General features: G+C 44.3%; 1 protein-coding gene and 1 long non-coding RNA gene across 6 annotated transcripts in view; one reads left to right on the top strand and one right to left on the bottom strand.

Annotated features, from left to right (window-relative positions):
* Positions 1-27,585, bottom strand: part of nalcn (sodium leak channel, non-selective) — a 192,635-nt gene that overhangs the window by 43,062 nt on the left and 121,988 nt on the right. For all 5 annotated transcript variants that reach the window (XR_010018015.1, XR_010018016.1, XM_063048375.1 and 2 more), the window contains 9 exons: positions 25,581-25,712; positions 24,008-24,175; positions 21,830-21,934; positions 16,488-16,594; positions 14,831-14,951; positions 12,860-12,958; positions 11,272-11,365; positions 8,818-8,924; positions 6,998-7,072 (listed from right to left, as the gene is read on the bottom strand). Coding sequence is in view for 3 of the 5 variants with exons in the window: in XM_063048375.1 (XP_062904445.1) it covers positions 6,998-7,072; positions 8,818-8,924; positions 11,272-11,365; positions 12,860-12,958; positions 14,831-14,951; positions 16,488-16,594; positions 21,830-21,934; positions 24,008-24,175; positions 25,581-25,712 (1,008 nt within the window). In the remaining 2 variants the exon portion in view is untranslated. The remainder of the gene's footprint in view (positions 1-6,997; positions 7,073-8,817; positions 8,925-11,271; positions 11,366-12,859; positions 12,959-14,830; positions 14,952-16,487; positions 16,595-21,829; positions 21,935-24,007; positions 24,176-25,580; positions 25,713-27,585) is intronic.
* LOC134346765 (uncharacterized) overlaps positions 1-27,585 on the top strand; it is a 52,947-nt gene that overhangs the window by 10,441 nt on the left and 14,921 nt on the right. Inside the window, exon 2 of the long non-coding RNA XR_010018017.1 lies at positions 9,540-9,689. This is a non-coding gene — a long non-coding RNA (uncharacterized LOC134346765). The remainder of the gene's footprint in view (positions 1-9,539; positions 9,690-27,585) is intronic.

Genomic DNA, 27,585 nt, shown 5'->3' with positions numbered 1-27,585 from the left:
CGATAAGGACATGGTCAACTTCCACCTTAAACATACCCACAGACCTGGCCTGCACCGCAGTCCGTGGCAAAGCATTCCACGGATTTACTACTCTCTGGATAAAAAAAAAATCCTCTTTACCTCTGTTCTAAAGGGTCACCCTTCAATTTTGAGGCTGTACCCTCGAGTTCTGGATACCCTCACCATAGGAAACATCTGTCCACATCCACCCTATCTCGTCCTTTCAACATTTGGTAGGTTTCAATGAGATCCCCCCGCATTCTTCTGAATTCCAGTAAGTACAGGCCCAAAGCTGCCAAACGCTCCTCATATGTTAACCCCTTCATTCCCAGAGTCATCCTCCTGAACCTCCTCTGGACTCTCTCCAATGACAACACATCCTTTCTGAGATATGGGGCTCAAAATTGTTGACAATACTGTAAGTGCAGCCTGACTAGTGTCTTATAAAGACTCAGCACTATCTCCTTGCTTTTATATTCTATTCCCCTTGAAATAAATGCCAACATTGCATTTGCCTTCTTTACCACAAACTCAACCTGTAAATTAACCTTCTGGGAATCTTCCTCGAGGAATCACTCTGCACCTCCGCTGTTTGGACCTTCTCCCCATTTCGATAATTGTTCCTTTTACCAAAATGTATTATCATACATTTCCTAACACTGTATTCCATCTGCCACTTTTTTGCCCATTTTTCCTATTTGTCGAAGTCCTGCTGCAATCACATTGTTTCCTCAGCACTACCTACCTCTCCATCTATTTTCAAATCATCTGCAAACTTTGCCACAGAGCCAACAATTCCATTATCTAAATCACTGACAAACAATGTGAAAAGTAGCGGTCCCAATACTGAACCCTGAGGAACACCACTAGTCACTGGCAGCCAACCAGAAAAGGCCCCTTTTATTCCTACACACTGCCTCCTGCCTGTCAGCAATTCGGCTATCCAAGCCAGTACCCTTCCTGTAACGTCATAGCATTTAATCTTGTTAAGCAGCCTGATGTGTGGCACATTGTCAAATGCCTTCTGAAAATCCAAGTAAATGACATCCACTACCTCTCCTTTGTCCACCCTGCTAGTTACTTCCTCAAACAACTCTTAACAGATTTGTCAGGCAAGAGTTCTCTTCACAGAAACCATGCTGACTTTGACTTAACTTATCATTAGACTCTAAGTACCTCGAAATCTCATCCTTAAGAATCGACTCCAACACTTTCCCAACCACTGAGGTGAAGCTAACTAGCCTATAATTTCCTTTCTTTTGCCTTCCTCCCTTTTTAAAGAGCGGAGTGACATTTGCAATCTTCCAGTCTTCCGGGACGATGCCAGAATCAAGTGATTCTTGGAAGAACATTACCAATACATCTGTTATCTCTTCAGCAACCTCTCTCAGGACTCTGGGATATAGTCCATCTGGTCCAGGTGACTTATCCACCTTAAGACCTTTGAGTTTGCCTGGCACTCTTTCCTTTGTAATAACAATGGCACTCACTCCTGCTTCCTGACACTCATGGACCTCTGCCACCCTGCTAACATCTCCACAGTTAAAACAGATGCAAAGTACCCATTATTCAATACAGGGTTACAGGTCAAATGCTGGAAGATGGGATTGATGCAAATGGATGCACACCTGGTTTGCCCGGATACCATGGACTGAATGGCCTGTTTCCATGTTGTATGACTTTGTGACTGCCATTTAATAATGTCACAGGATACTGCAGTAACCCCTACACTGTGCCGACACTGAGAGGAATTTTCTTGCTTTTCGTCAAACCCTACACACAAGAGACTGCTGGAATCTGGAACAACAATCTGCTGGAAGAGCTCAGCAGGTCAAACAGCATCTGTGGGGGGGGGCGGGGGGGGGAAGAATTCTCAATGTTTGGTGCTCTGATGCAGGATTTCAACCTGAGCTGTTGACAATTACTCCCACCAAACCCTCTCCCCACTCCCCCTCAGATGCTGCCCGACAGGCCGAGTTATTCTAGAAGAATCAAACAACAGGAATTCTGCAGATGCTGGAAATTCAAGCAACACACATCAAAGTTGCTGGTGAACGCAGCAGGCCAGGCAGCATCTCTAGGAAGAGGTACAGTCGACGTTTCAGGCCGAGACCCCTCGTCAGGACTGGGTCTCGGCCTGAAACGTCGACTGTACCTCTTCCTAGAGATGCTGCCTGGCCTGCTGCGTTCACCAGCAACTTTGATGTGTGTTGCTATTGTAGAAGATTATTCGTTTTTCCACTTCAAACTGTGCCTGGGATTTTTCACGTTCAGCTGAGGGGCTGCTCATTAATGCTTCATCCCAAAAGGTGGCTCTGACAATGCAGCACTCCTTCAGTAATCAAAGTAAGTTTATTATCAAAGGGCATACACGTCACCATATACAACCGAGATCTGCTTTCTTGCGGGCAATCACAGTAAGTACAAGAAACACAACAGAATCAATGAAAGACTGCACCTAAGAGGATGGACAACAACAACGTGCAAAAAAACTGTGCAAATACAAAAAAAAGAATAATAAATAAATCAGCAATAAATATCAAGAACATGAGATGAAGAGTCCATAGGTTGTGGGAACAATTCAGTGATGGGGAAAGTGAAGTCGAGTGAAGTTATTCTCTCTAGTTCAAGAGCCTGATGGCTGAGGGGTAATAACTGTTGCTGATCCTGGTAGTGATGGTCCTGAGGTTCCTGTACCTTCTTCCTGACGGCAACAGTGAGAAAAGAGCACGACCTGGGTGGTGGGGGCTCCTGACGATGGATGCTGCTTTCCTGTGCCAGTGCTCCTTGTAGATGTGCTCAATGGTGGGGACGGCTTTACCTGTGACGTTTCCACTACCTTTTGTTGGCTTTTCTGTTGGTGTTTCCATACCACGACATGATGGAGACAGTCAATAATACACTCCACCACACATTATAGAAGTTTATCAAAGTTTTAGATGACATGTCAAATCTTTGCAAACTTCTAATAGAGGCACTCCATGCTTTCTTCATAATGGCACTTATGTACTGGATCCAAGGACAGATGCTCTAAAATGATAACACGCAGGAAGTTAAAAGTTGCTGGCCCTCTCCACCTCTGATCCTCCCAGGAGGACTGGCTCACGGACCTCCTATTTCCTCCTCCTGAAGTAAATAACCATCCCCCCCTTTGTCTTGCTGACACTGAAGTTGTTACTGTGGCCAGATTTTCCATCCCCCCTCCTTTTCTGTCTGCTGATTTGTTATCACCTTTGACTTGGCCAACAACAGTGGACTTGCGACATCACAAAACAGACAGAGCTTTCCTGATGAAGCATCAATCAGTTATCGTCAAAGCACAGGCCTTGAAAAGAGAGCTGAGTTTCAGGCTCCTGCACACTTGATAGTACACAGACGTTTTTCATCTCACTTCAACCAGCAGAACAGGTCTGCAATAACTGGGAGTAGAAATTCTGCCATCTTTACCCTCTGAATGGCTTTGAATAAATTTACTGGGAAACGCAAACCTCTTGCCTTTATAGTTCTGATCAGACAGAGCACACTAGTCTCTGGGAATACTCCATTACCTCTTGTTTTGATTCAGAAGGGTGAATGTCGATTTTCCTGTCTGTCTTGATTTGCGGAGCTATTTCTAATGTACAGCTGATGTAGTTTTCTTCACAGGACACTTTCTGGCCCAAATGTGACTCGGGCAGATGGTGGGGGGGGGGGGACGAGGGGGGAAGGGGAAGGAGAGGGAGAGGGAGACGGAGACGGGGAAGGAGGGTAGAGAGAGAGAGACTGGGGAGGGAGGGAGAGAGAGATGGGGAAGGAGGGGAGAAAGAGAGACTGGGGAGGGAGGGAGAGAGAGAGACAGGGAGGGAGGGAGGGGGAGAGAGACGGGGAGATGGGGGTGAGGGAAGGAGGAAGGGGAGGAGGAAGACGGTGGTGGGAAGGAGGGGGAGTGAGTGGGTAGAGGAAAGGGGAAGAAGAGGAAAGGAGGGAGAGGGGTTTAATGGAGGGGTGAAGGAGAGGGTGTTGTGGAGTGGGGATGAGGGTGAGGGGGGACAGAGGCGAGGGGGGATGGGCACGAGTGGGGCATGGGGCACTCATGAACACTAACCTTGTTATTTCTTATTGTTTGCACTACTTGGTTTCTATAATTTACAATAATTTTATGTCTGTACCCCATATTGCTGTTGCAAAACAACAGCTTCCACTTCATATAAGTCAGCGATAACAAATCTGATTCAGGCTCCTTTATTTGTATCATCTAAGCTCTGCTACTGCTTTCAAGAACTATGAGCATATCAGTTTTCAATTATTTCACAGATTGTACTTTAATTTCTCATGTTTTGAAGGTCTTGGTGAAGTTGATGAGCCCATTGCCCTGGTTTCATCTCCCCTGAGCTTCCTGAGTGATGATTAAGCACAGCTGGCTGGGACGTTGACCAACCCATGCACGGCCAGGACTGCAACATTCACTCTCCAGTAATTAAGTAGTCTCATTAATTTATCAGCATCTTCTCTCAATTCAGCAAGGAATACTAAGTAATTTTGAAGTACCAAGCTCATTAAAAAAGTGACCTTTCATCCCCTGGAGTTCAGCAGTATCAGATTACAAACTGCTCTCCCCAAAATTGGAAGCAAATCTAATAGATGATCAAAGACAAGGCAATATTGGACAAATTAGCCTTTAATCTAGCTTTGCAGAATGAGAAGACGCACACACACCACTAATGGGCAGGCAACTGCTCAGATTTTACCAGCCTGTTGAGGATATGAAATTGCTAAAGCTCTGATTAGATCTGGCCATCATTGCTAAGGCTGGCATTTATTACCCAGCACTGCCCTTCAGGTGGTGCTCGTGAGCCATGTTCTTGAACCACTGCAGTTCTGCAACATCCCTAAGGTTGTGTGGAGAGACTCGGTCATGATGAAGAATTGGTGATAAATTTCCAACTCAGCAACCTGTGTAAGTTGGAGAGGAATCTGCAGGTAATGGTGCTCCATATGCTTTGTCCTTGTGGGTGGTAGAGGCTGTGGTCTGGGAGTGGTCTGGTCGAGCAACTGTAGTGCACATTGTAGATGGTGCACACAGCAGCCACTGTGGGCTGGTGGTGGGGGGAGAGCGTTCAGGGTGGTTGATAGGAAGTCAGTCAGGTGGGCTGCTTTCTCTTGGATGCATTGAGCATTTGAGTGTTGTTGCAGCTGGCACTTTTCCGGATAAGACTAAGAGGAGTACAAAATAGAAGCGAGAAGAGCCTGGTCAGCTGCCTTTTGGCATACAGCAAGGTGTTGTTGAAGGGTTATCTAATTGAGTGGTTCAGATGACTGAAGCAGTTGATGGGGTGGACAGGGACAGAAACCATTCCAATAGTAAGCCTTAAAACATGAGCACAGCGAGGACACCCTCCAAAAAGCCACCAAAATTTTTTGTGAGGGTTACAGAATGAAGTTGGGGATACAGATCAGGCAGATTCACATCAAGGATGGTTGCTACCCTGGCCATTCCCTTTCTCTTTTCTCTCTTCTACCTTCTGGGAGAAGATACGGGAGCTTGAAAGCCCAGACGACCAGACTCAGAGTCAGCTCCTTCTCCACTCCACCAGACCCTTGGTCTAGTCACCACTCTCTAACACTCTTCCCAGTGATGCAGCCAAGTTCTCCAACCCTAAACTTCAACTCTCAGTTACTGTCACTGTAGCATCTTTCTATGACTACTTCAGATCGCACCACAATCTTTGCACCAATCCAATTTGCATCTGCCACTGTATTTATCGGGGCATTTATTATTATGTACACTGGTTACTCTAAGCTTCAGGGATTTCAGTGCAGTCTGGTGTATATGACAATAAACTAATCTGAATCCAACTGATCAATGGAACTGAGATGAGGAGAAACTACTTCACTCTGAAGTCTGTGAATTTTCCAAATTCTCCTTCCCAGATGTGGTCACCCAGTAGTTGAGAGTATTTAAGTCTGAGGTCGATGGATAGTTGAGCACTGAGCAAACCTTATTTGCAGATCCAGTGAGAACCTGCACATTGCAGATCCAGTGGGAAAATGGGGTGGAATACCATCAGTGGAGTGATGATGGTCTGATTAGTGGAGTAGGCTCACGAGATAATGTTCTCTCCCTGCTATGTTTTCTCCTTCTGATTAGGTCGCCAATTTAAAAAAAAGTTTAAGATTGAGGTGAGCTTCTAAGCAAATACTCAGGTCAACTAATCTCACAGTTAAAGTGCATGAACTGACTCACATCTCGAGAAAAGTGCTGTGTGCTAATTGGTGAATGGTTCAAGGAGTATTTTGAGACTGCAATCACAAGTGGTGACACAGTAGTGTAGCAGTTAGCACAACACCTTACAACGTGTCAGCTGTAAGATCTGGGTTTGATTCCTGGTGCTGTCTGTAAGGAGTTTGTATGTTCTCCCCGTAACTGGATGGGTCTCCTCCTGGTGCTCCGGTTTCCTCCAACATTCCAAAGACATATGGTTAGGATTAGTGCATTCTGGTTAGGGTAACATATAGTTAGGGTTGGGTTTTGGGTATGCTATGTTGGTCCTGGAATCATGACAACACTTGTGGGCTACACAGTACAACCCCTGCTGATTTGAATGGATGCAAACAACATATTTCACAGTCAGCTTCAATGTACATGTTGCAAAAAAAGCTAATCTTTATCTTTAACTCTTTATAAAGCTATCTGTCTCATTACATTGCCTTATTCCCTGCCAACACTGCCAGGTGCAATATCAAACCAACATCGAAAGCAACAGAATGAATCCATTTCCCAATAAATCACCAAAATCTATCCATAATGAGGAGTTCCTTTCCTGCAGGAATCAGGGACACCTCGATTCTATGTGCTCCTTTGCTCAGATGGCGTATCAATTAAAACAAGTTGTCAGTAAATGTGACCTTGGTTGGCAGTGGAGACATTCCTACAGCTGGCAACAACTCTGGACACACTATTCAGATGGCAAAAGCGTGGGTGCAGCTGGCGAAAATGTATTATCAAAACTAGTGTTACCTCAAGGACGAAGATAAAGGTGAAGATGACGGACATCGTCGCCAGAGGAACTGTGACCGGGTCATCAACATCCCACTGCAATACAGAAAGAATGTCCCTGTAAGTCACCTACAGCCTTTGGGTTTAAGTCCACGGAAGATAATTGGAAACCCAATGGACAGAGAGGGGGACATAGCACAGTATCTAGTAATTCCAGCTCTCCTCTACACTACTGCAATAATGCACACTACACAATGCTGGGGGATCTCAGCTGGTCAGTCAGTGTCTTGGGCTGACACCTTTCATCAGGACTGGAAAGAAAGGCGGCAAAAAACAGTATAAAAGGGTGGGGTTGGGGGAGGAGCAGGAGCTGAGAGGTGACAGGTGAATCCAGGTGATGGGGAGAAGGTAGGACCGCAGGAAGGGGGCAGGGAGAAAGGGAGTGGTGTAAGAAGCAGGGAAGAGATAGGTGGAAGAGGCAAAGGGGCTGAAAAAAGAGGTATCTGACAGGACAGGACAATAAACCATGGAATAAAGGGAGGGGGTAGGGAACCAGGAGGAGGAAAGTCTGGATGATAGTCAGGTCATAAATGTGGGGGTGAGGAAGGAAAAGAGAAGGGGAAAAGGGGTCACAGAGATAAAAGAAAACAAGAAGTGGGTGGGAGGGAGCGAAATCTCCGCTAGACTATTCATTGCTTCCTGACGTATCCCTCTCTCACCTTCCAGTCACTTTCTGTCATTCGGTTCTTCCTGCCTTCCATGCTGAGGACACAAGTACAGATCAGGGGGCTGGGGTGGGGGCAAACTTCATGGAGAACTCTCCCACTCCACAACGGTGCCCTTTCCCGCTTCTTTTCACATATCCCTTTAATTCTTCACTCCATTCCCACTTTACCCTCATCCTCTTAAAGCATAAATGAATCAAAGGAACAACTCCTTAGTTTTAATGTTTGACTCATTGTTCCTCAATATCATTGAGCATACCAATGAATCTCCATTACACCTCCTCTACTCTTTAGCTGCCCCATGTGTTTCATTCTAGTCTGTCACTGCATTTTAAATGCTATTTAATCTCTCCAATTTTTCCAGGTGTTAATGGAATGGAGAATCTGTTTCTCTCTCCACAGATGCTGCCTGACTGCTGTATATTTCCAGCACTTTTGCTGTAATTAACATTAAGAACTGTGTGGGTCAATTCTAGATCTATTCCTGATGCTAATGATCTCAGCATATAAGGCTTGATTTATTGCAAGCTCAAGGCTACTTGAATGCTTTGGTTGCTATCGTATATAACGCCTCTAGTAAAAAAAAACTTTGCTTTGAGATTCCTACTTCTGGGATCTCCTGAACTCTACAACCTTTTGAAATCTTCATGATCAGTCCATTTTGGCCTATTGGTCATCCACAAATTTATCTCCACCACCGCCACTGGTACCTTCAGTTACCTGGACCGTGAGCTCTGGAATCCCTTCTCTTAACCTCTCTACCTCAACCATGTCTATGCAGAAACCCCTTTTAGTCCACCACTTTCGCTAAACTTCCCAATCTGACCAGGTGGTTAGGTGTCAAATCCTGTGGCTGAGACATGATACAACATTAAAGGTGCTATATGAATGAACATTGTTGCTGTTGTAGAGACAATAACCTTACCCTCCACCCTACCGTATGCTCTGTGCCTCTGGACAGAAGAGGCTTGTGTTTCTACAGCATTTTCACATCATCGGAGTGACCCAAAGCATGTTGCAGTGCACGGATAAGGGAGGAAGGGCCAGACTTCCTCATTGTGTCAATAATAAACAGAGGAACGATGCCTCACAATTCCAGTAACACCAATTTCATACCTTGACGGACAGGAGCACTGACTGAGCGAGGACCATCACAGCAATGCTCCTTTTGAAGAATGGATGCTGCGTTATGTCGTACATTTTAGCTCGGAGCCCACCATTATCTGGAAAACACAATAGTTATATTCTACAGTACAGATACAGACCATTCTGTCCCTCTGCTCCATGCCATTGTTCTAGCCCACACTCATTTCCTCCTCCTCCACTTTCTTCCATATGTTTAGCAAACTTCCCCTTAAACTCATCCTTGTCCCTCACCCTTACTCCTTCCTGTGAGAATGAGATCCCTCCCTGTCCCTCACCCTTACTCCTTCCTGTGAGAATGAGATCCAGTTTTCTGAGTTTCTATCATTGCTGTCTAACATGATGGCATTTGGATTTGATCTTCCTTAGGCTCTTCATGGTCTCTCACCTCCCTACTTCTACAGTTTCCTCAGGGATTGCAGCAATTCTCTAGTTCCATCACTGAGAGAATCCACTATCGGCAGCTTTGCCTTTATTGCCTCTGCTGCCAGCACCTCTTTCTTTTAAGCATTCTTCCTAAAACTTCTGTGTTTGATCAGGTTTTTGGTCACCTGTATGTACACCTCGCGTAGTTGTGTGCTAATCTTTGTCTGATAATACTCCTGCACTGTGGGATATTCAAAGGTTCATTTGAAGGATTCAGAGGATATTGGTGCTATACAAATGCAAGATGTTGTTTTCTCTCTCTTTTACAGCTCTTGCAGACTCCAGTAGGAGTACCATCTTGTCGCCAGCAAATTTAGTTGAATACAAGAGCGGGGATGTTATGCTCCAACCTTATAAGCGCTCAGCTGGAACTGTGTGTGCAGAGGAGATACAACAGGATATTGCCTAAAATGGAACAGGTAAGTTATGAGGAGAAACTGGTCTCTCTGGAGTTGAGGGTGTTTAAGAGGGAATGTGACTGAGGTATCTACAGTAAAATAATGAAGAGTATAGACATGGTAGACTGCAGTAAACTAGAGGACACAGGTTTGGGGAAAGGGGAAGAGATGTAGAGGGGATCTGAATGGGAATCTTTCTCATTGCGCAAAATGGTGCAGAAGATACAGACAGTCTATAGAGAGATATAGAACAGTTAAGTGAGTGGGCAAGGGTCAGGCAGATGGAGTACAATGTTGGCAAATGCAAGGTCATACACTTTGGAAGGAAAAATGAGATTATTATTTAAATGGTAAGAATTTTGCTAGAGGGAATGAATTTAAGAGCAGGGAGGTTATGCTGCAATTGTACCGGTGGACTGTGTGCAGTTCTGGTCTCCACACGTGAGGAAGGAGATGCTGGCTTTGGAGGTGCAGAGGAGGCTCACCAGGTTGATTCCAGAGATGAGGGGGTTAGACTATGAGGAGAGATTGAATCACCTGGTACTGTACTCACTGGAATTCAGAAGAATGAAAGGAACTCTTATAGAAACATAAAATTATGAAAGGGATAGATAAGATAGAGGCAGGAAAGTTGTTTCCACTGGTTGGTGAGACTAGAAATAGGGGACATAGCCTCAAGATTCAGGGGAGTAGATTTAGGACAGAGATGAGGAGGAACTGCTTTTCCCAGAGAGTGGTGAATCTGTGGAATTCTCTGCTCAATGAAGCAGTGGAGGCTACCTCAGTAAATATATTTAAGACAAGGTTGGATAGTTTTTTGCATAGTAGGGCAATTAAAGGTTATGGGGAAAAGGCAGCTAGGTGGAGATGAGTCCATGGCCAGATCAGCCATGATCTTACTGAATGGCGGAGCAGGCTCGACCGTCGAGATGACCTACTCCTCCTCCTATTTCTTATCAAGAGTGGTGAATACTTGGAAGGGAGAGAAGAATGACTGACAGCATTTAAGAAGTGTCTAGATGAGGAAAGACCTGGGGGATGGGATTATCACAGAAGGGTGCCTGTTGGTCAGTGTGGATGGTCATATAAAAGGCCTACTTCAATGCTGCATGATTCTGTGCTAAAGAGCTTCACTGAAAATAACAGCAAATTGCATTTATAGAGCACCCTTCTTTATAGAACGCTATACCCTTCTGTAATGCTATCAAGCTGTAAGAATCCATTTCCCTTCAAAGAACACTGTATTATTCCCTTTCTAATGCTCTGAATTGTTCCAAACATGCCCAGTATCTTTCCTGTGCAAGTAGAGGAAGTAGATATGGTTTACATTGGATGCTGTAGATTAGTCTGCATAAATTCACTTCAGCAATCAGGACTAAACAGTCAAAGTCTTTAACAGGTAGGAAAAAAAATATTGGTAAACATTGAAGAAAATGGAAGTTTATTGTTTCCTCAAGGTTGGATTTGGGACTGAAATTAATGGGTCTCCACTTGACAAATCATTGAAGGATATCTAAACTTCCACAGCAAGTTAAAATGAGAGCAGCCCCATGAGAGGCTGCAGCAGTGTGGTGTGCTGCTTGGTAGGGCAGAATTTGCTTACCAGGTCTAGCAGCCAGGTGAAGGGGCTGAGCGATCTTCAGCCGGCTTTTCAGGTCCTCCCATCGCCTCTGGTCAACCGTCAGTAATGCAGTGCCCTGGAAAACCAGCAGGAAGTCAACTCACCGGTAATTCCATCTCACTGTGTCAGGGAGGGAGCAACAGGTCACTGGGCCATCAGTTAAATAGGGAAGCTGCTATTTGGGACAACTCTTAAAGAACAAAAATTAATAAAGAAAATAGCCAGGATTCCTTTCATTTAATTGGGACACTATGCCACTTAATTAGGACAGGAGACTGTTGCTGAACAGTTTCTAACTAGCATTAGATGCATGCACTTGGGTGGCCATTATATACTATAACGTGCTTACAGTGAACAGTTCTAAATACTGTCAGTTGCATGTGCTTGTGTTTAAAAAGCAGTGATTTTTGTTACTGATAGTTGATGAGAAACAAGCAATAAGACAATTCAGAACATTTTGCTCACTGTGGTTTCAAGCATTTTGGTTTGGAGATGTCAGAAACAGCTGGGAGCGAGAATGAAATGGTTACACTACTTCAACAAGTTAGGAACTACAAATAATTTGAAGGTATCAACAATCATCTTAAATGTTACAATGAAAATGAAGATTTGGCAGACGCAATCATCAATAGCATTTGTATGAAGACAGTCCATTATCTACACTGGGTGTCTGTGCTTATTTTGTTCATTTACAGTCAATCAAAAGAAATCTTCCATTGATAATTATTAGGAACTAATACACAGTTTTATAGTACTGTAGCAATATTAGTAGTGTTCTAATTTTTTCTGTATTTCATTCAAATACATAATTTGTTAATCAGTTAAATGGTAGTTAGTGCTTTTTATACTTTTTATCCCATTTCCATGGAACTATGGCTAATTGCGACAGCCGCTGTGTTGGGCCAAAATGAACTGGTTCCAATTGTGTCCCAACTAACTAGAATCCACTGTATATTTTCTGCCCCTAACTTTTAATTTTAGTGCAAAAGTCAAATCTTTTTATGTTAAAGTACTTAAGGTAAAAGTAGCAAAATATCTTATGAAATTAATTAGGGACAGGATGGCTTGCAATACTGTATATGTTTTTTTGTTGTATTACATACAGTAAATGTCATATCAATATTACCAGTGAGTTATGCAAATCAGGGGAATAGAGATCTAACTACAAATGCTCACCAGCTTCAGGAAGCTAGACAGAGTACACACCACTGGTACACACCAGAGTACCCGTGGTGTTGAGGTAGAGATGGTTGAGAGTTTCAAGTTCCTCGGTGTAAACATCACCAATAATTAATCTTAGTCCAGCCACATTGACACCATGGCCAAGAAACCATGCCAATGCCTCTACTTCCTCAGAAGGCTAAGGAAATTTCTCATATCCCTGATGACTGATGCCAATCTTTATAGATGCATCATATAAAGCAGCCTATCAGTATACACCATTACCAACAATAATAAACCAATACCAAAAATTGGACAAAAATCTATTCACCATGCATTTGACCCTGGCTTGGAAACAACAAAGGGTGGAGGCAGCCAGCAGCTTCTGTGATGGCAGTGTGGGGCTCACCTTATTTTCATTGAAATTAGCAATGACAACACCAACGAAGAGGGTCAGTCCAATCATGCAGCCAAGAAAAACAAAGACGTGGATGTAGATGCCATGAATCTGAAGAAAGAGAATTTGTAGTTACACCAGTGACTCTGATTTTACATGAGGTTAACAGTTAAGAATTTGGTATCAGATTTATTACCAAATGAAACAGCATCTTCCTCCACCCCAAATGTACACAACCCTCCCCACCATTGACGGCATCTTCAAGAGCCGGTGCTGCAGGAAAGTGGTATCCATCTTTAAAGAGCATCACCCTCCTGAACAAGTTCTTTTCTCATTACTACTCTCAGGAAGGAGGCGCAGGAGTCTGAAAACTCACGCTCAACAGATTCAGGAAAAGCTTCTTTTCTGTCATCAGATTTCTCAATGGTCCCTGAACCCATGAACATATTCCTTTTTTTATTGTATATTTATTTACTTCTGTAATTTATAGTAATTTTATGCCTTTGCATTCTACTGCTCTTCCAAAACAACAAATTCCATGTTATATTAGTGATAATAAACTGACTCTGGTTTTAATGCTGAACCTCTTCTCCATGAGCCATCTGCTCCAGAGGAACCCCATCCATCACGCATTGGAAGTTCCAATGCATTCCCTCTACACATTCACTGGCACATTGAGATGCAAGTGCAATGAATCTTAACTAGTTAAAAATAACTTCTCTAGCCCTGAAAAAAAGATCTGGAAAATCACTTTTGATGGTACTTTCCACGTGCTGTTAGAGCTGAAGGTGGAAAGCAACTTCAGTTATTATGTTTGCTCTCTCTTAATTCCTTTGCCTCACTTTATTTCGATTTCACTAAAAGACTATGTTAAATCCAATATTTTAACTTTACCCATCCTCACCGTCCAAGGCCATGCCATTTAGCAGGAGTTACAGAAGCCTGAAGTCCTATACCAACAGATTTAAGATCGGCTACATCTCTTCAATCATTCGATTCTTGAACCAACTGGCATTACCCTAATCACTGCAGTTGATCAACATTATAACCACTTTGAACTAATGTGACTTTTTAGTTATAATAGTTACTTCTTGTAAAAAAAACTATATAAATTGTTTAATTTACGTTATTCTTGTGAAAGCTGCTTATCTGAGGCAATGTGCCTGTGATGCAGCTGTATGCTTTTCATTGCACCTGTACATACAGATACTTTAGCATATGACAATAAACTTGTCTTTGGGAAGAAGCAAGTCTTTGGCAATCGGCAATAGATGTTTGCTGAACAGAGTGCCAAGAAGTAAGTGCACATGGAGAGAAGTGTTCCTGTGAGCGGTTTGTGTAAGTGACGAAAACAAACACATTTTTGCCCCTAACTTTTAATCTTAGTGCAAAAGTAAAACCTTTTACAAATGCTGAAAGAGTAGTAACAAACCTTGTGGAATTTCTTAGGGGCAGTTACAATATTGTTTTTATTTTGTTCTATAAATGTCAGTGATTTGCACAAAGCATGAGAATAGAGATCAAATTGTGACATAAATAGGACAAAGTTACTGGTTTATTATCACATATTTTATTCTAGTTTGTAAGCAAGTCAGGAAGATGAAGACAAGCACCATCTGTATAGACACAACAGACAGCAGATGCTGGAATCTGGAGCAACTCAGCAGGTTGAGCACCATCTGTGGAAGAAAATGGACAGCTGAAGTTTTAGGTAGAGATCCTTCATACGGACTTTTGAAACACTGACTGTCCATCTCCCTCCATGGAAGCTGCCTGACCTGCTGAGTTCTTCCAATGATTTGGTTTTCCATTTTGCGTACACATGTCTATACGGTCTCCAGATGGCAGCATGGACTATGAGAAAGTCATGGGAAATTGTAAGCAGGATTAAGTGTGAGTGATGTTCTTTCATGGTTGATTGATAAAACCAGACCAATACTAACACATTTACGTCAAACCCTGTTAGAAATCAATGTTCCTTACTGGGCCCACTCGATGGATGATGACGTCTCGGACTTCTACCCAACCTTTCAATGACAGCACTTCAAACAAGGCCAATAACGCACTTCCCACATTGTCAAAGTTGAAGTTCCGAGGGTTGGCCCTGGAATGAAGAAAAATACCCTTTCTGTAAGTCCCATTGGATCAGAAACGGATCGCCTGGTTCTCTGGTAACTACTTGCATCCACTTCGTGAACTGGACCCGGTTTGGGGATGGACACAGGTTCCAACAGTTTCACAGCAGTGCTCTCCAACCAAATGCTAAGGCAGGTGACTGGGATCCCAGCCATGGAGGTGGAACTGAATGGGGGTGGTGACAGAAGGAGGGGTTGGGTGGGGAGATTTAGGGAAGGAATTCCAGAGCACAACACCACAGAAGTGAAGTGTCTTAACTCAAGATAATGAGAAGGTCCAAACTGGAGGAGTGGAGAGATTTCGGAGGGTGAAATAAGTTTATAGAGTATGGATAATCTCCTGAACTCATAATCTACCTTGTCATGGCTCTTGCACCTTATTGTCTACCTGCAATACACTTTATCTGTGACTGTAGAACCATATTCTGCATTCTGTTATTGCTTTTCCCTTTATACTATCTCAAAGTACTTATATTTTGAAATTATTTGAATGAATGTCATTCAAAACAAAGTTTCCCACTGTATCTAGGTACACTTAACAATAATAAACTATTTACCAGTTCCTGCAATGGGATGGGTGAGTGTGTGGTGGGGTCTCTTTCCCTGTAGAAAAGTCGTGGTCAAGACAGGACACCTGACATTGGGGTCAGTAACAGACAGGGGCTAAGAAAGATGTTGAGAGTGAGACCAAAACAGTCTTATTTTTACAGCCCTTGGTTATTAAATTCAACACAAAATTAGAAAAAAAAAAATTCCACTGAGACTGGGGAGCTCACCCTGCGGGGTGGGGTGGGTGGAGGTGAAGAGCAGAGATGAGTTTCAGACTTGTGGTGATCTGAGTCTCATTAGGTTAGACTGGTTTAGTTCCTGAAGGATGTCAGTGGACCAGATACTTACAAAAACCCAAACATAGACATGTTTCTCTGGGCTACCCGCAAAGCAAGCCTAGGACAGCCTCTTCCAGAACTCTGAGAGAGGCACTTGTCCTCGCCTTTGAACCGGGGTGGGGTTTCCATGCAAGACGAGTATGGAGAACAAATTTAAGGGTTTTCTTAGGTAAGTTTCCAATGAGAGTAAGTCCATTGACTGCAAGAAGATGGGGTCATTCTCCGTGGAGTGATAAGGGTTAAGGGGAGACTTAATGGAGATGTTCAAAATCTGTAAGGGTTCTATGGAGTGAGTAAGTAGGACCAGGGGATGGAAGATGGGTGCCTACAGGACACAGTATGAAGGAGATCAGCAGAATAACCAGAGGGCAGGTTCTCCTCCAGGTCACACACTATCCTGACTAGGAAATATATCGTAGTTCCTGCACCCTCTCTGGGTGTAGACCCTGGTTCTCCCCCCCCCCCATATACACACACACGTGTGGAAGCATCTTCATTAGATGAACTGAGGGCAACTACCCCACCTTCTCAGGGCAATTAGGGATGGGCATTATGTGGGCCTCACCACCGTTGCTGAGATACCCAGCAATAAATAGAATAAATGACCCCTTGTCTCACCAGACACGTGGAACCCAGAAGCCTGGCTTCTTCTCCCCATCTTTCAGCTTCAGATTGAGATTCTTTGACACACTGACATTGATCCGGAACATTCCGTGGCACTGCTCCTGAAACCCAGCACATGAGCACATACCATCAGCAAGTAAACTCCCCATGTGACTCTCCTGTCCATTCGTCCCTCCCCACTGATCTCCCTCTTGGCATTTATCCTTGCAAGCGGAACAAGTGCTACACCTGCCCCTACACCACCTCCCTCACCACCATTCAGGGCCCCAAACAGTCCTTTCAGATGAGGAACACTTCACCTGTGAGTTTGTTGGGGTCATATACTGTGTCCGGTGCTTCCGGTGGCCTCCTGTATTTCAGAGGGACCTGACATATACTGGGAGAACGTCCCACCGAGCAACTACACTCCGTCCGCCAGAAGACGCAGGATCTCCCAGTAGCCACCCATTTTAATTCCACTCCCCATTCCCATATGTTAATCCATAGCCTCCTCTACTGTCGCGCCGAAGCCACAGTCAGGGTGGAGGAACAACAATGTCTGGGTAGCTTCCGACCTGATGGCATGAACATCAATTTCTCAAACTTCTGGTAATGTCCCTCACTCCTTCACCATTCCCCATCCCCTTTTCCCTCTATTACCTTATCTCCTTACCTGCCCACCGCTTCCCTCTGGTGCTCCTCCCCCCTTTTCTTTCTTCCATAGCCTTGTCTTCTCCTATTAGATTCACCCCTCTCCAGTACTCTCTCCTTCACCAACTTTCCAGATCTTTACTTCATCCCTCCCCTCCCGGTTTCACCAATCACCTTGTGTTTCTCTCACCCCTCTCCCCATCTTTTAAATCTACTCCTCATCTTTCTTCCCCCAGTCCTACCGAAGGGTCTCAGCCTGAAACGTCGACTGTACTTTTATCTATAGATGCTGCCTGGCCTGCCGAGTTCCTCCAGTACTCTGTATGTGTTACTTGGATTTCCAACATCTGCAGATTTTCTCTTGTTCGCAAATAAGCCTCCCCCTCCCACTTTCTCCAAATACGGCCTCAGAGACCAACTTGGATAAACAGCATCCTCAGCTCACCATTTACTGCAAGATCATGCTTGCAAACGCACAAAATGTTGCACTTTTGTTCCAGTTTAATAACATCTACAGTGGGACAACCAAAACTGTACACAATATTCCCAATGTATACTCATCAACAAATGCAAAATAACATCCCAACACCTATACTCAATGCCCTTACTGATGAAGGCCAATATGCCAAAAGCCTTCTTCACAACCTATCTACCTGTGACACCACTTTCATGGAATCATTCTTAAGTTCTTCTATTCTACAACATTCCCTAGGGCCCTATCATTCATTGTGACAGTCTTACCCTGGTCTGACTTCCCAAAATGCAAACATCTCAAACTTCTTTGGATTAACCTCCATCTCCCATTCCTAGGCCCACTTGCCAAGCTGATCAAGATCTTGCTGTAATTCTTGGTAACTCCATTCACTACTGACAATACCACCTATTTTGGTGTCACCTGCAAACCTATTAACCATGAGTCCTGACGAAGGGTTCTGGCCTGAAACGTTGACTGATTGTTTCCACGGATGCTGTCCGACCTGCTGAGCTCCTCCAGTGTGTTGTGAGTGTTGCTATTAACCATGTACATTTTCACCCGGTGATCGGCTGAGGTCTCCATCAATAGAGTATCACTCACTGGGTACCCAATGTAAAAAGTGGATGGTGTAGAATCTCAGTGTCCATGTTAATGGAGAAAATGAGCAAATTATAATTCCTGTCATCAATAATATTCACAGCATGAAGCATACATCAATTAACAGTAGCCAATTAAGAACATAAGAAGCAGGAGCAGGAGTAGGCCATCTGGCCAGTCAAGTCTGTTCCACCATTCAATAGGATCATGGCTGATCTGACCGTGAACTCAGCTCCACCTACCTGCCTTTTCCCCATAACCTTAACTTGTCTACTGTCCAAAAATCTATCTGTGCCTTAACTATATTTAACGAGGTAGCTTTTACTGCTTCCGTGGCCAGGGAATTTCACAAATTCACTACTCTGTAAAAACAGCTCCTTCCCATCTCTGCTCTAAATCTACTGCCCTGAATCTTGAGGCTATGTCCCCAAGTTCTATTCCCTCTTACCAAAGGAAAGAACTTTTGCTGTTTCCTCTGGTAATCCCTTTGATTGTCTTGACTATCCCTTTCATAATTTTATGTATATCTATAAGATCCCCTCTCAATTCTTCTGAATTCTATATTCCCAAGTGACTCCAGGAGTTCCAATGAAATGTTAGCTCATATAGTAAGTGGGAAGATAGAGGAAAAGACTTGGATGGTAATTTATTATTTTTAAATAATGAAAAAATGCCAGCCAGCTCTTGCTCTGTGGGAGGTGTCCCTGGGGAAAATTGCAACATTTATTTCCAACAAAGGAGAACATAATGATGAAAATATTTGGCAATAACCAGGTGTAGAATTATCTGGACTGGCCCATTATCAAAGTAGTTCCTCTCATTGTGACTCAGTGACAGATGGGCTGGGTGGGAAAACCTTCACTCCCTCTGGTAACTTGTTAATGAAAGGGGATGTTGTTTGGGATCCTCAATGAACAACAATATAGGAGTTCATAAGATTATAAGAGGCACACATAAAGTAATGATCCAAATCCAAAGGCTGAAAAGTCGCACACTAGACAGCATCTATTTAAGGTGAGGGGGGCAGGTACAAAGGAGATGTATGGATCAGTTTTTTTAAAAACATAGTGAATGGTGCGTCACACATCAAAGTTGCTGGTGAACGCAGCAGGCCAGGCAGCATCTCTAGGAAGAGGTACAGTCAACGTTTCGGGCCGAGACCCTTCGTCAGGACTTCCAGCGTCTGCAGAATTCCTCGTGTTTACGTGAGAATGGTGCGTATCTGAAATGCGCTATTGGAATGGTGTGGAAGCAGACACAATGGTGGTATTCTAGAGGCTTTTAGATATGCATCATGTGCAGGCAGAAAGGATTAGTTTAATTCGGCATTGTGTTTGACACAGACATGGTGGTCTGGAGAGCCTGTTTCTGTGCTGTTCTGTTTGAGGTTCTAACGTTTTCAGCTTTTATTTTAATGGAGTTCACAAGCCGCTGGTTGCCCAGAACATGGTAGTGTAGTGGTTAATGCAATGATATTACAGCTCAGAATGCCAGAGTTTGGAGTTCAATCCCCCTTCCTCCGTAAGGAGTCTGTACATCCTCTCCGTGGAATGTCAGGGTTTTCTCCAGATCCTCCGGTTTCCTCCCACAGTCCAAAGATGTATTGGGTAGGTTAATTTAGACATTGTAGATTGTCCTGTATTAGGTTAGGATTAAGTCGGGTTTGTTGCAGATTGCTGGGTGGTACGGCTTGAAAGGCTGGAAGGGCCAATTTTGCGCTGTATCTCTAAAAAAAAACAAACAAGTAAAAACTGAGACACGAGGAAATCTGCAGATGCTGCAAATTCAAGCAACACACACAAAAATTACTGGTGAACGCAGCAGGTCAGGCAGCATCTATAGTAAGAGGTACAGTCGACGTATCGGGCCAAGACCCTGCGTCAGGACTAACTGAAAGAAGAGATAGTAAGAGATTTGAAAGTGGGAGGGGGAGGGGGAGATCCAAAATGATGGGAGAAGACAGGAGTGGGAGGGATGGAGCCAAGAGCTGGAAAGTTGATTGGCAAAAGGGATACGAGGTTGGAGAAGGGAGAGGATCATGGGACTGGAGGCCTAGGGAGCAAGAAAGGGGGAGGGGAGACCAGAGGATGGGCAAGGAGTTATAGTGAGAGGGACAGAGGGAGAAAAAGAGAGAAAAAAAAGGGGGAAAAATTATAATAATAAATAAATAAGGGATGGGGTACGAGGGGGAGGTGGGGCATTAACAGAAGTTAGAGAAGTCAATGTTCACGCCATCAGGTTGGAAGCTACCCAGACGGAATATAAGGTGTTGTTCCTCCAACCTGAGTGTGGCCTCATCTTGACAGTAGAGGAGGCCGTGGATAGACACATCACAATGGGAATGGGTCATGGAATTAAAATGTGTGGCCACTGGGAGATCCTGCTTTCTCTGGCGGACAGAGTGGAGGTTTTCAGTGAAACGGTCTCCCAGTCTGCGTCGGGTCTCACCAATATATAGAAGGCCACACCGGGAGCACCGGACGCAGTATATCACCCCAGCCGACTCAAAGGTGAAGTGTCACCTCACCTGAAAAACTGAGATCTTGATGGACCACAGTTAGGACAATCTGACACTCAAAAATGCCCAAGCTAAGCTCTTCACTGAAAAGAAAGATCAACAACTTTGCATTGTATGCAGACATTCCTGGGAAACAAATAATGATTCAAGCAATGATTAATCTGCTGGAGGAACTCAGCTTGTTAAGCAGTATCTGTGGGTCAGAGGGATGGCTGATGTTTTTTGTCAAGACTCTGCCTCAGGACTGAGAGAGTAGAGGGGGTTGACCATTATAAAGAGATGAGAGGGAGGGCTGAGGCAGATGCTAGTATGACCATTGAATTTTACTTCTTCTGTAGGTGATAGGTGGGCAGATGGAACTAGATGAGTGAGGGACAGGAAAGAGGAAACATCGGAAAAGAAACCCAAGTGGATAGGTATGTGGGAGATGGGCAGGCCCAACCAGGGGAAGAGTATGATGAGTCTGGGAAACGAGGGAGAGAGATATTGAAGATGAACAAAGGTGAACTAGTGAGAGTTGAACAAGAACACAGACGCCATGAGATTCTAGAACATAGAATAGTACAGCACAGTACAGGCCCTTCGGCCCACAATGTTGTGCCGACCCTCAAACCCTGCCTCCCATATAAGCCCCCACCTTAAATTCCTCCATATACCTGTCTAGTAGTCTCTTAAACTTCACCAGTGTATCTGCCTCCACCACTGACTCAGGCAGTGCATTCCACACACCAACCACTCTCTGAGTAAAAAACCTTCCTCTAATATCCCCCCTTGAACTTCCCACCCCTTACCTTAAAGCCATGTCCTCTTGTATTGAGCAGTGGTGCCCTGGGGAAGAGGCGCTGGCTATCCACTCTATCTACTCCTCTTATTATCTTGTATTCTGCTGGAAATCTGAGGGAAATATAGCCCTTATGAAGGATCTCAGCCCAAAATGTCAACTGTTCACTTCCTCCATAGATGTTACCTGATCTGCTGAGGTCCTCCAGCAGTTTATGTGCATTGCTTATGTGCATAGGGGGAATTAGAAAAGTCAATGGTCATACCTTAACAAATTTAAGAATGACAAAGGAAGATGGAGTTCTGTCTTGTATTTTCTGAAGTTAAGTTGCTTACCCGCTTGGTGATGTGAGGATCATTGCACTTGGCAAGTTTCCCGGCAAAAAGCTGAACCCCAAAACTTGCGAAGACCAGCATGAGTGTTAACAGCAGAATGGAAACCTGACAGAAGAGACAAAGACAATGATTTCACTTAAGGCAGGCTGGAGATCAGGAGCGAACACACACACCATGTAGGATCTGGATTACATTGGAAAGAGAAATATGAAGAACAGTGGGGAAATGGTGGGGGAGATGGCCAAAGAGCCAACATGTTCTCCTTGTGACCTATTGGTTCCCCTGTGTGTTCCTGCTTCCTCCCACATCTCAAAGGCGTGTGGGGTTGGTGGCTGTAAACTACCAAATGAGAAGATGGGGTGGCAGGGGAACTGGCAAGTTAATGGGCACGTGAGAGAGAATAGGTTGCCAGGAGGTTAGTTGGGGAATGAGACTGATGGGGTTGTTCCAAAAGCTAGCATGGACTCTTTAGGCCACTTTTATATTGTCAGGAAGCATGAGGCCGGAGACTCTACTGAGTTAGACAGGGTGGTGCTGCCTGTATCAACTTGACTGGTAGAAAGTGAGGCAACCTCACCCTTCGCTCAGCTCATGAGTGCTTTGTTGCTGGGGTCAGTATTGACTTCAGAGCAGGAGTAGGGGAAAGGTCGTCTAATGTCTCACCTCCAGCTGGTTCATTGCATGAGCCAGGAGGTCTCAGATGAGCTGACCTATGTCGAGGAAATTGCCAGCTCTTCATGGTAGACCCAGCCAGAGGTTCTGGACCTAACTTGGGCCCAGCACAGATGCAGCCAGGAAAAAAGTGCACTGGAGCCTCTGCTTTATACTCATATGCCTTATACTTTATACTCGTTGGAATTTAGAAGATTGAGGGGGGATCTTATTGAAAAGTTTAAAATCCTAAAGGGATTGGACAGGCTAGATGCAGGAAGATTGTTCCCGATGTTGGGGAAGTCCAGAACGAGGGGACACAGTTTGAGGATAAAGGGGAAGCCTTTTAGGACCGAGATGAGGAAAAACTTCTTCACACAGAAAGTGGTGAATCTGTGGAATTCTCTGCCACAGGAAACAGTCGAGGCCAGTTCATTGGCTATATTTAAGAGGGAGTTAGATATGGCCCTTGTGGCTAAAGGGATCAGGGGGTATGCAGGGAAGGCTGGTACAGGGTTCTGTTGGATGATCTGTCATGATCATACTGAATGGCGGTGCAGGCTCGAAGGGCCGAATGGCCTACTCCTGCACCTATTTTCTATGTTTCTATGTTTCTTAGAAGCTTAAGGAGATTCGGCAAGTCATCAAAAACTCTGACAAACTTCTCCCAATATATACTGGAAAGCATTCTAACTAGTTGTGTCACATTTTGGTACGGAAACTCCAAAGCACAGGAACACAAAAGACTGCAGAGAGGTGGATTCGGCTAGTTCCATCACGGATACATCACTCCCAACCATCAAGGACATCTACGAGAGGCAATGTCTCAGGCAGGTGACATCCATCATCAGGAACTCCCCACCATCCAGGCCATGCCTTCCCTTCCATGCTGCCATCAGGCAGAAGGTCCAGGAGCCTGAAGACTTGCACCTCAAGTTTCAACCAGAGCTTCCTCCCCAGAGACTTGACTTTCACTAAGTATCAGTACATTTAATTTTGTTTGTTGTATCATGTATGTTGTGCATAATTGTTGTTAATTAGTGTTTCTCACGATTGTAATGCAATGTGCTATTGCTATAAAAAGCATTTTCATGGCATTTATACCCTGGGTACATTTGCCTGTGACAATGAATTTTAATATTTGCTCTGGCTTACATGGAAGATGCAGAAGTATATAAAGGAGAGACTTAGGCTGGGCAAACAGAAATAATACAAACCCCTGCACTGTAGCTCAGTAACTTGGCAGCAGAGTGTTTTTGATCAGTGGAGGGATCAGAGGGTGTTTGAGAAGATATTTCCCTCAGTTAGCCCGAGGGGCAGAAGGCAGTAGCAGAAATTCCCTACCCAAATGAAAAACAGCAGAAGGATCAGAATCTGCAAGAATATGGATGAATTGCTGGAAGTGGGGTTAAATGAATGTTCATTCCCAGAACAGACTCGAGGGGTTGAATGGCAAGCCCCCACCCACCCCCTATCCTTTACTGTTACTTCCAAGGATTCAAAGCCTTCACATCTGTGGCTACTCACCAGAAATATTTCTTTGAAACCGCTAAACAGCTCTCGCAAAACCTTCCTCATCTGAGGAACCAGCTTGAATATCCGCAGAGGTCTCAGGCACCTCAGCATCATCAGCAGTTGGGCTCCTGACTGGGCAGGGACAGTGTGCGGCATCCAGCACAGGAAGATCAGGCTTTGCTGACGGACAGAGCAGGAGAGGCAAGGTCAGCCGGTTAGGATATAGACAGGACCCAAGTCCAGAGGTGCTGAGCACTAGTACTGGGCCAGGTTCTGTTCTGCGGTCAGTGTAGCACACCCCACTTCTCAGACTGAACCCCACTGGAATCCTCAATATTAACACAGACCACACCCTCTGTTATGAAGTGCACAGGAGACACCACAGCCACTGGGCAGAAACAGACCATAAGCCCCCTCTTCTCCATGCTAGTGTTTTTGCTCCACACCTAATACCTCCTCCCCAGCCCTCTGTTTATCCCACATCTTTTTAAACCTACCTTTGCATGGCACCTCAAACCCTCCCTGTGGGAGTAAGATTTCCCCATTCTCATTGCTTCTTGGGTAAAGAAGGATTCAGAGATTTGTTGACTCAGCCAACTCCATCACATACATAACCACCCACACCATCAAGGAGATTTTCAAAAGGCAGTGCTTCAAGAAGGTTGCATCCATCGCTAAGGACCCTCACTATCGCAAGACATGCCATCCTCTCATTACTACCATTAGAAAGGAGGTACAGGAGCCTAAAAACCACACTAAACTTTTTAGACAACTCACACAAAATGCTGATGGAACGCAGCAGGCTAGGCAGCATCTATAGGAAGAAGTACAGTTTATGTCTCAGCCCAGAACGTCGACTGTACTTCTTCCTATAGATGCTGCCTGGCCTGCTGCGTTCCACCAGCATTTTGTGTGCGCTGCTTGAATTTTCAGCATCTGCAGATTTCCTTGTGTTTGCGTTTCTAAACCTTTTAGATAACAGCTTCTTTCCCCTCTGTTATTTCTGAATGGCCCATGAACTTATAAACACTATCTTATTAGTTCTCTTTTGCACTATTTAGTCATCCAATTTTTTATTGTAACATGGTAATTTTTATGTCTTGCACTATACTGCTGCAACAAAAATGACAAATTTCATGACATACGTCAGCGATGATAAACTTGAAGGTTCTTGTGAACTTCAAATCGGAATTATTAACCGGCTCTTCTATTGATGGCTCCACGTTTGGGCTCCTCCATGTGGAAACCCCAAATGAACGGAACTCTTTTGTAATCTTTAAGGCTTCAGTCAGGTAATGCCATAGTCATTTCTCTGGGCAAAGAAACATGGATGTGTTCTGACTTTTGGTAGCTATAACTTCTCAGTCCTTGTATCATCTTATGAAGCTTTTGTTTCTCTTTTGCCAGCTGCCCCATATCGTTACACACCTACCAGAACTGTAGACAGCTCACTGACTCTGTATCTATATGAGATATGTCATTTACTTCTCTGCCCAGTGTGATTGTGGGTTGATGTTTTCCAGGCTGATAACTGTGCTGGGAAGTCAGATTTAAGAATCAATATATATGCAAACTGAGTTCTTACAAGGTAAATAAAGATGTCCATCACTCCGCCAAAATCCCTGATGACAGCTGTGGGCGTGAAGAATAAACCATCAGCCAGGATTTTGAGGTTCAGCTCGATGCTCATGAATATCACAAACACGAACTCTGCAATCTAAAGACACAGAGGTATCAGTGTATGGACCAAAGTGAGCAAAAATCAAAAATGTCTCAAACAACTTCCATCAGTAAACTAGAGGGTGTAGGTTTAAGAGCGACACACAAAACGCTGGAGGAACTCAGCGGGCCAGGCAGCACCTGTGCAGGGAAATAGACAGACGATGTTTTCAATGAAAACCCCTCAACTGGAGAGCAGTGTATTGTGTGTTGCTGCAGAGTCCAGCACCTGCAGTCCATTGTGTTGCAGGTTTAAGAGAGTCAGCTAAATATGCAGGAGCTGACTGGGCAAGGAGCTTTATGTAAGAACACGCAACAATCTAGAACCCATAACCTGAACGGGTGGTGGAAGCATATTCAACCGGAACTTCAGAATGGGAGCTTGGTAAATACTGCAAAGAAGCTCACAGAAATATGGGGGGGTGGTGTAGTGTAAGGGAACTAATAGGAAAGTTTTAAAAAGAATGCTATGGAGTCATAATCTGCATGGGGATTTTTTTGTTGAAACATCTTGCACTATTTATTGTAACTCAGTAATTTTTGTGTCCTCCATGTACTGCTGCCACAAAACAATAAATTTCATGATATAAACACACACAAAATGCTGGAGGAACTCAGCATCTATGGAGAATAAACAGCTGACATTTCGGGCTGTGACCCTTCATCAGGACATGTACAAGTAGTAATAAACCTGATTCTGTAAAGCCAGAGCAAATATGAAAATATGTGATGTGTTAATAATATGTAGTAGCTCCAAGGGAAATATGTAATGGTGTTACAGTGGTATTGCTATATTATTGTCATGTGTACTGATACACAGTGAAATCCCATCCAGAGAGGTCATTCCATACTTAAGTACAAAGAGGTAGTAAAAAGAAAAGAGAAGGTAGAATATAGTGTAATATACACAAAATGTTGGAGGAACTCAGCAGGTCAGGCAGTATTTATTGAAATTAATAAACAGTCAAGATTTCAGACCGAGACTCTTTTCCGGACTGGAAAGGATGCCAGAATGAGGACATGGGAGGAGGGGTAGGTGGACAAGCTAGAAGGTGATAGGTGAAGTCAGATAGGTGGGAGGGGAATGAAGTAAGAAGCTGGGAGCTAATACGTGGAAAAGGCAAAGAAGAAGGAATCTGATAGGAGGGGAGAGTGGACTATGAGAGAAAGGGAACGAGGAGGCGCACAGGGGGAGGCGATAGGCAGTTGAGAAGAGAGGAGGTATCAGGGGAGACAGAGTGGGAATGGAAGATGAGGTAAGTGTGGGGGGGGGGGTGGAAATTACCAGAAGTTGGAGAACTAGACAGTCATGTCATCAGGTTGGAGGCTACCTGGATGGAATATGAGGTGTGGCCCACCCAAACTGAGAGAGTGGCTCCATCCACTAAAAGCAGAATTTCCTGGGGGACCAACCATTTTAATTCCTATCCCCCTTCCAGTTCTGACGTTGGTTCAAAGCCTCCTCTTCTGCCACAATGAGGCCACCCTGAGGCTGGAGGAGCAACACTGCATATTCTGTCTAGGTAGCCTCCGATGCTATGAACATGGATTTCTCTAACTTCCCATAATTTTTCCCCTCCCCCTTTCCCTGTTTATCAATTCCTTACTCTGGCCTCTTCCCTCTTCTCCTCACCTGCCTATCACCTCCCCCGGTGCCCTTTCTCCTATGATCTACTGTTCTCTCTTAGCAGATGAATGTTTCTCCAGCCCTTTGCCTTTTCCACCTATCACCTCCAGCTTCTTATTTCAACCACCCTCCCCCGCTCACCTGGCTTTACCTATCACCTTCTAGCTTGTCTTTCCTTCCTTCCCCATCTTCTTATATTCTGGTATCGTCCCCTTTCCTTTCCAGTGTTGATGAAGGGTCTTGG

Source organism: Mobula hypostoma, chromosome 5, assembly GCF_963921235.1.
Source record: "Mobula hypostoma chromosome 5, sMobHyp1.1, whole genome shotgun sequence".
Classification (NCBI taxonomy): Eukaryota; Metazoa; Chordata; class Chondrichthyes; order Myliobatiformes; family Myliobatidae; genus Mobula; species Mobula hypostoma.
Note: the sequence above shows the minus strand (reverse complement) of the source record. Positions and strands in the feature narration are given on the sequence as shown.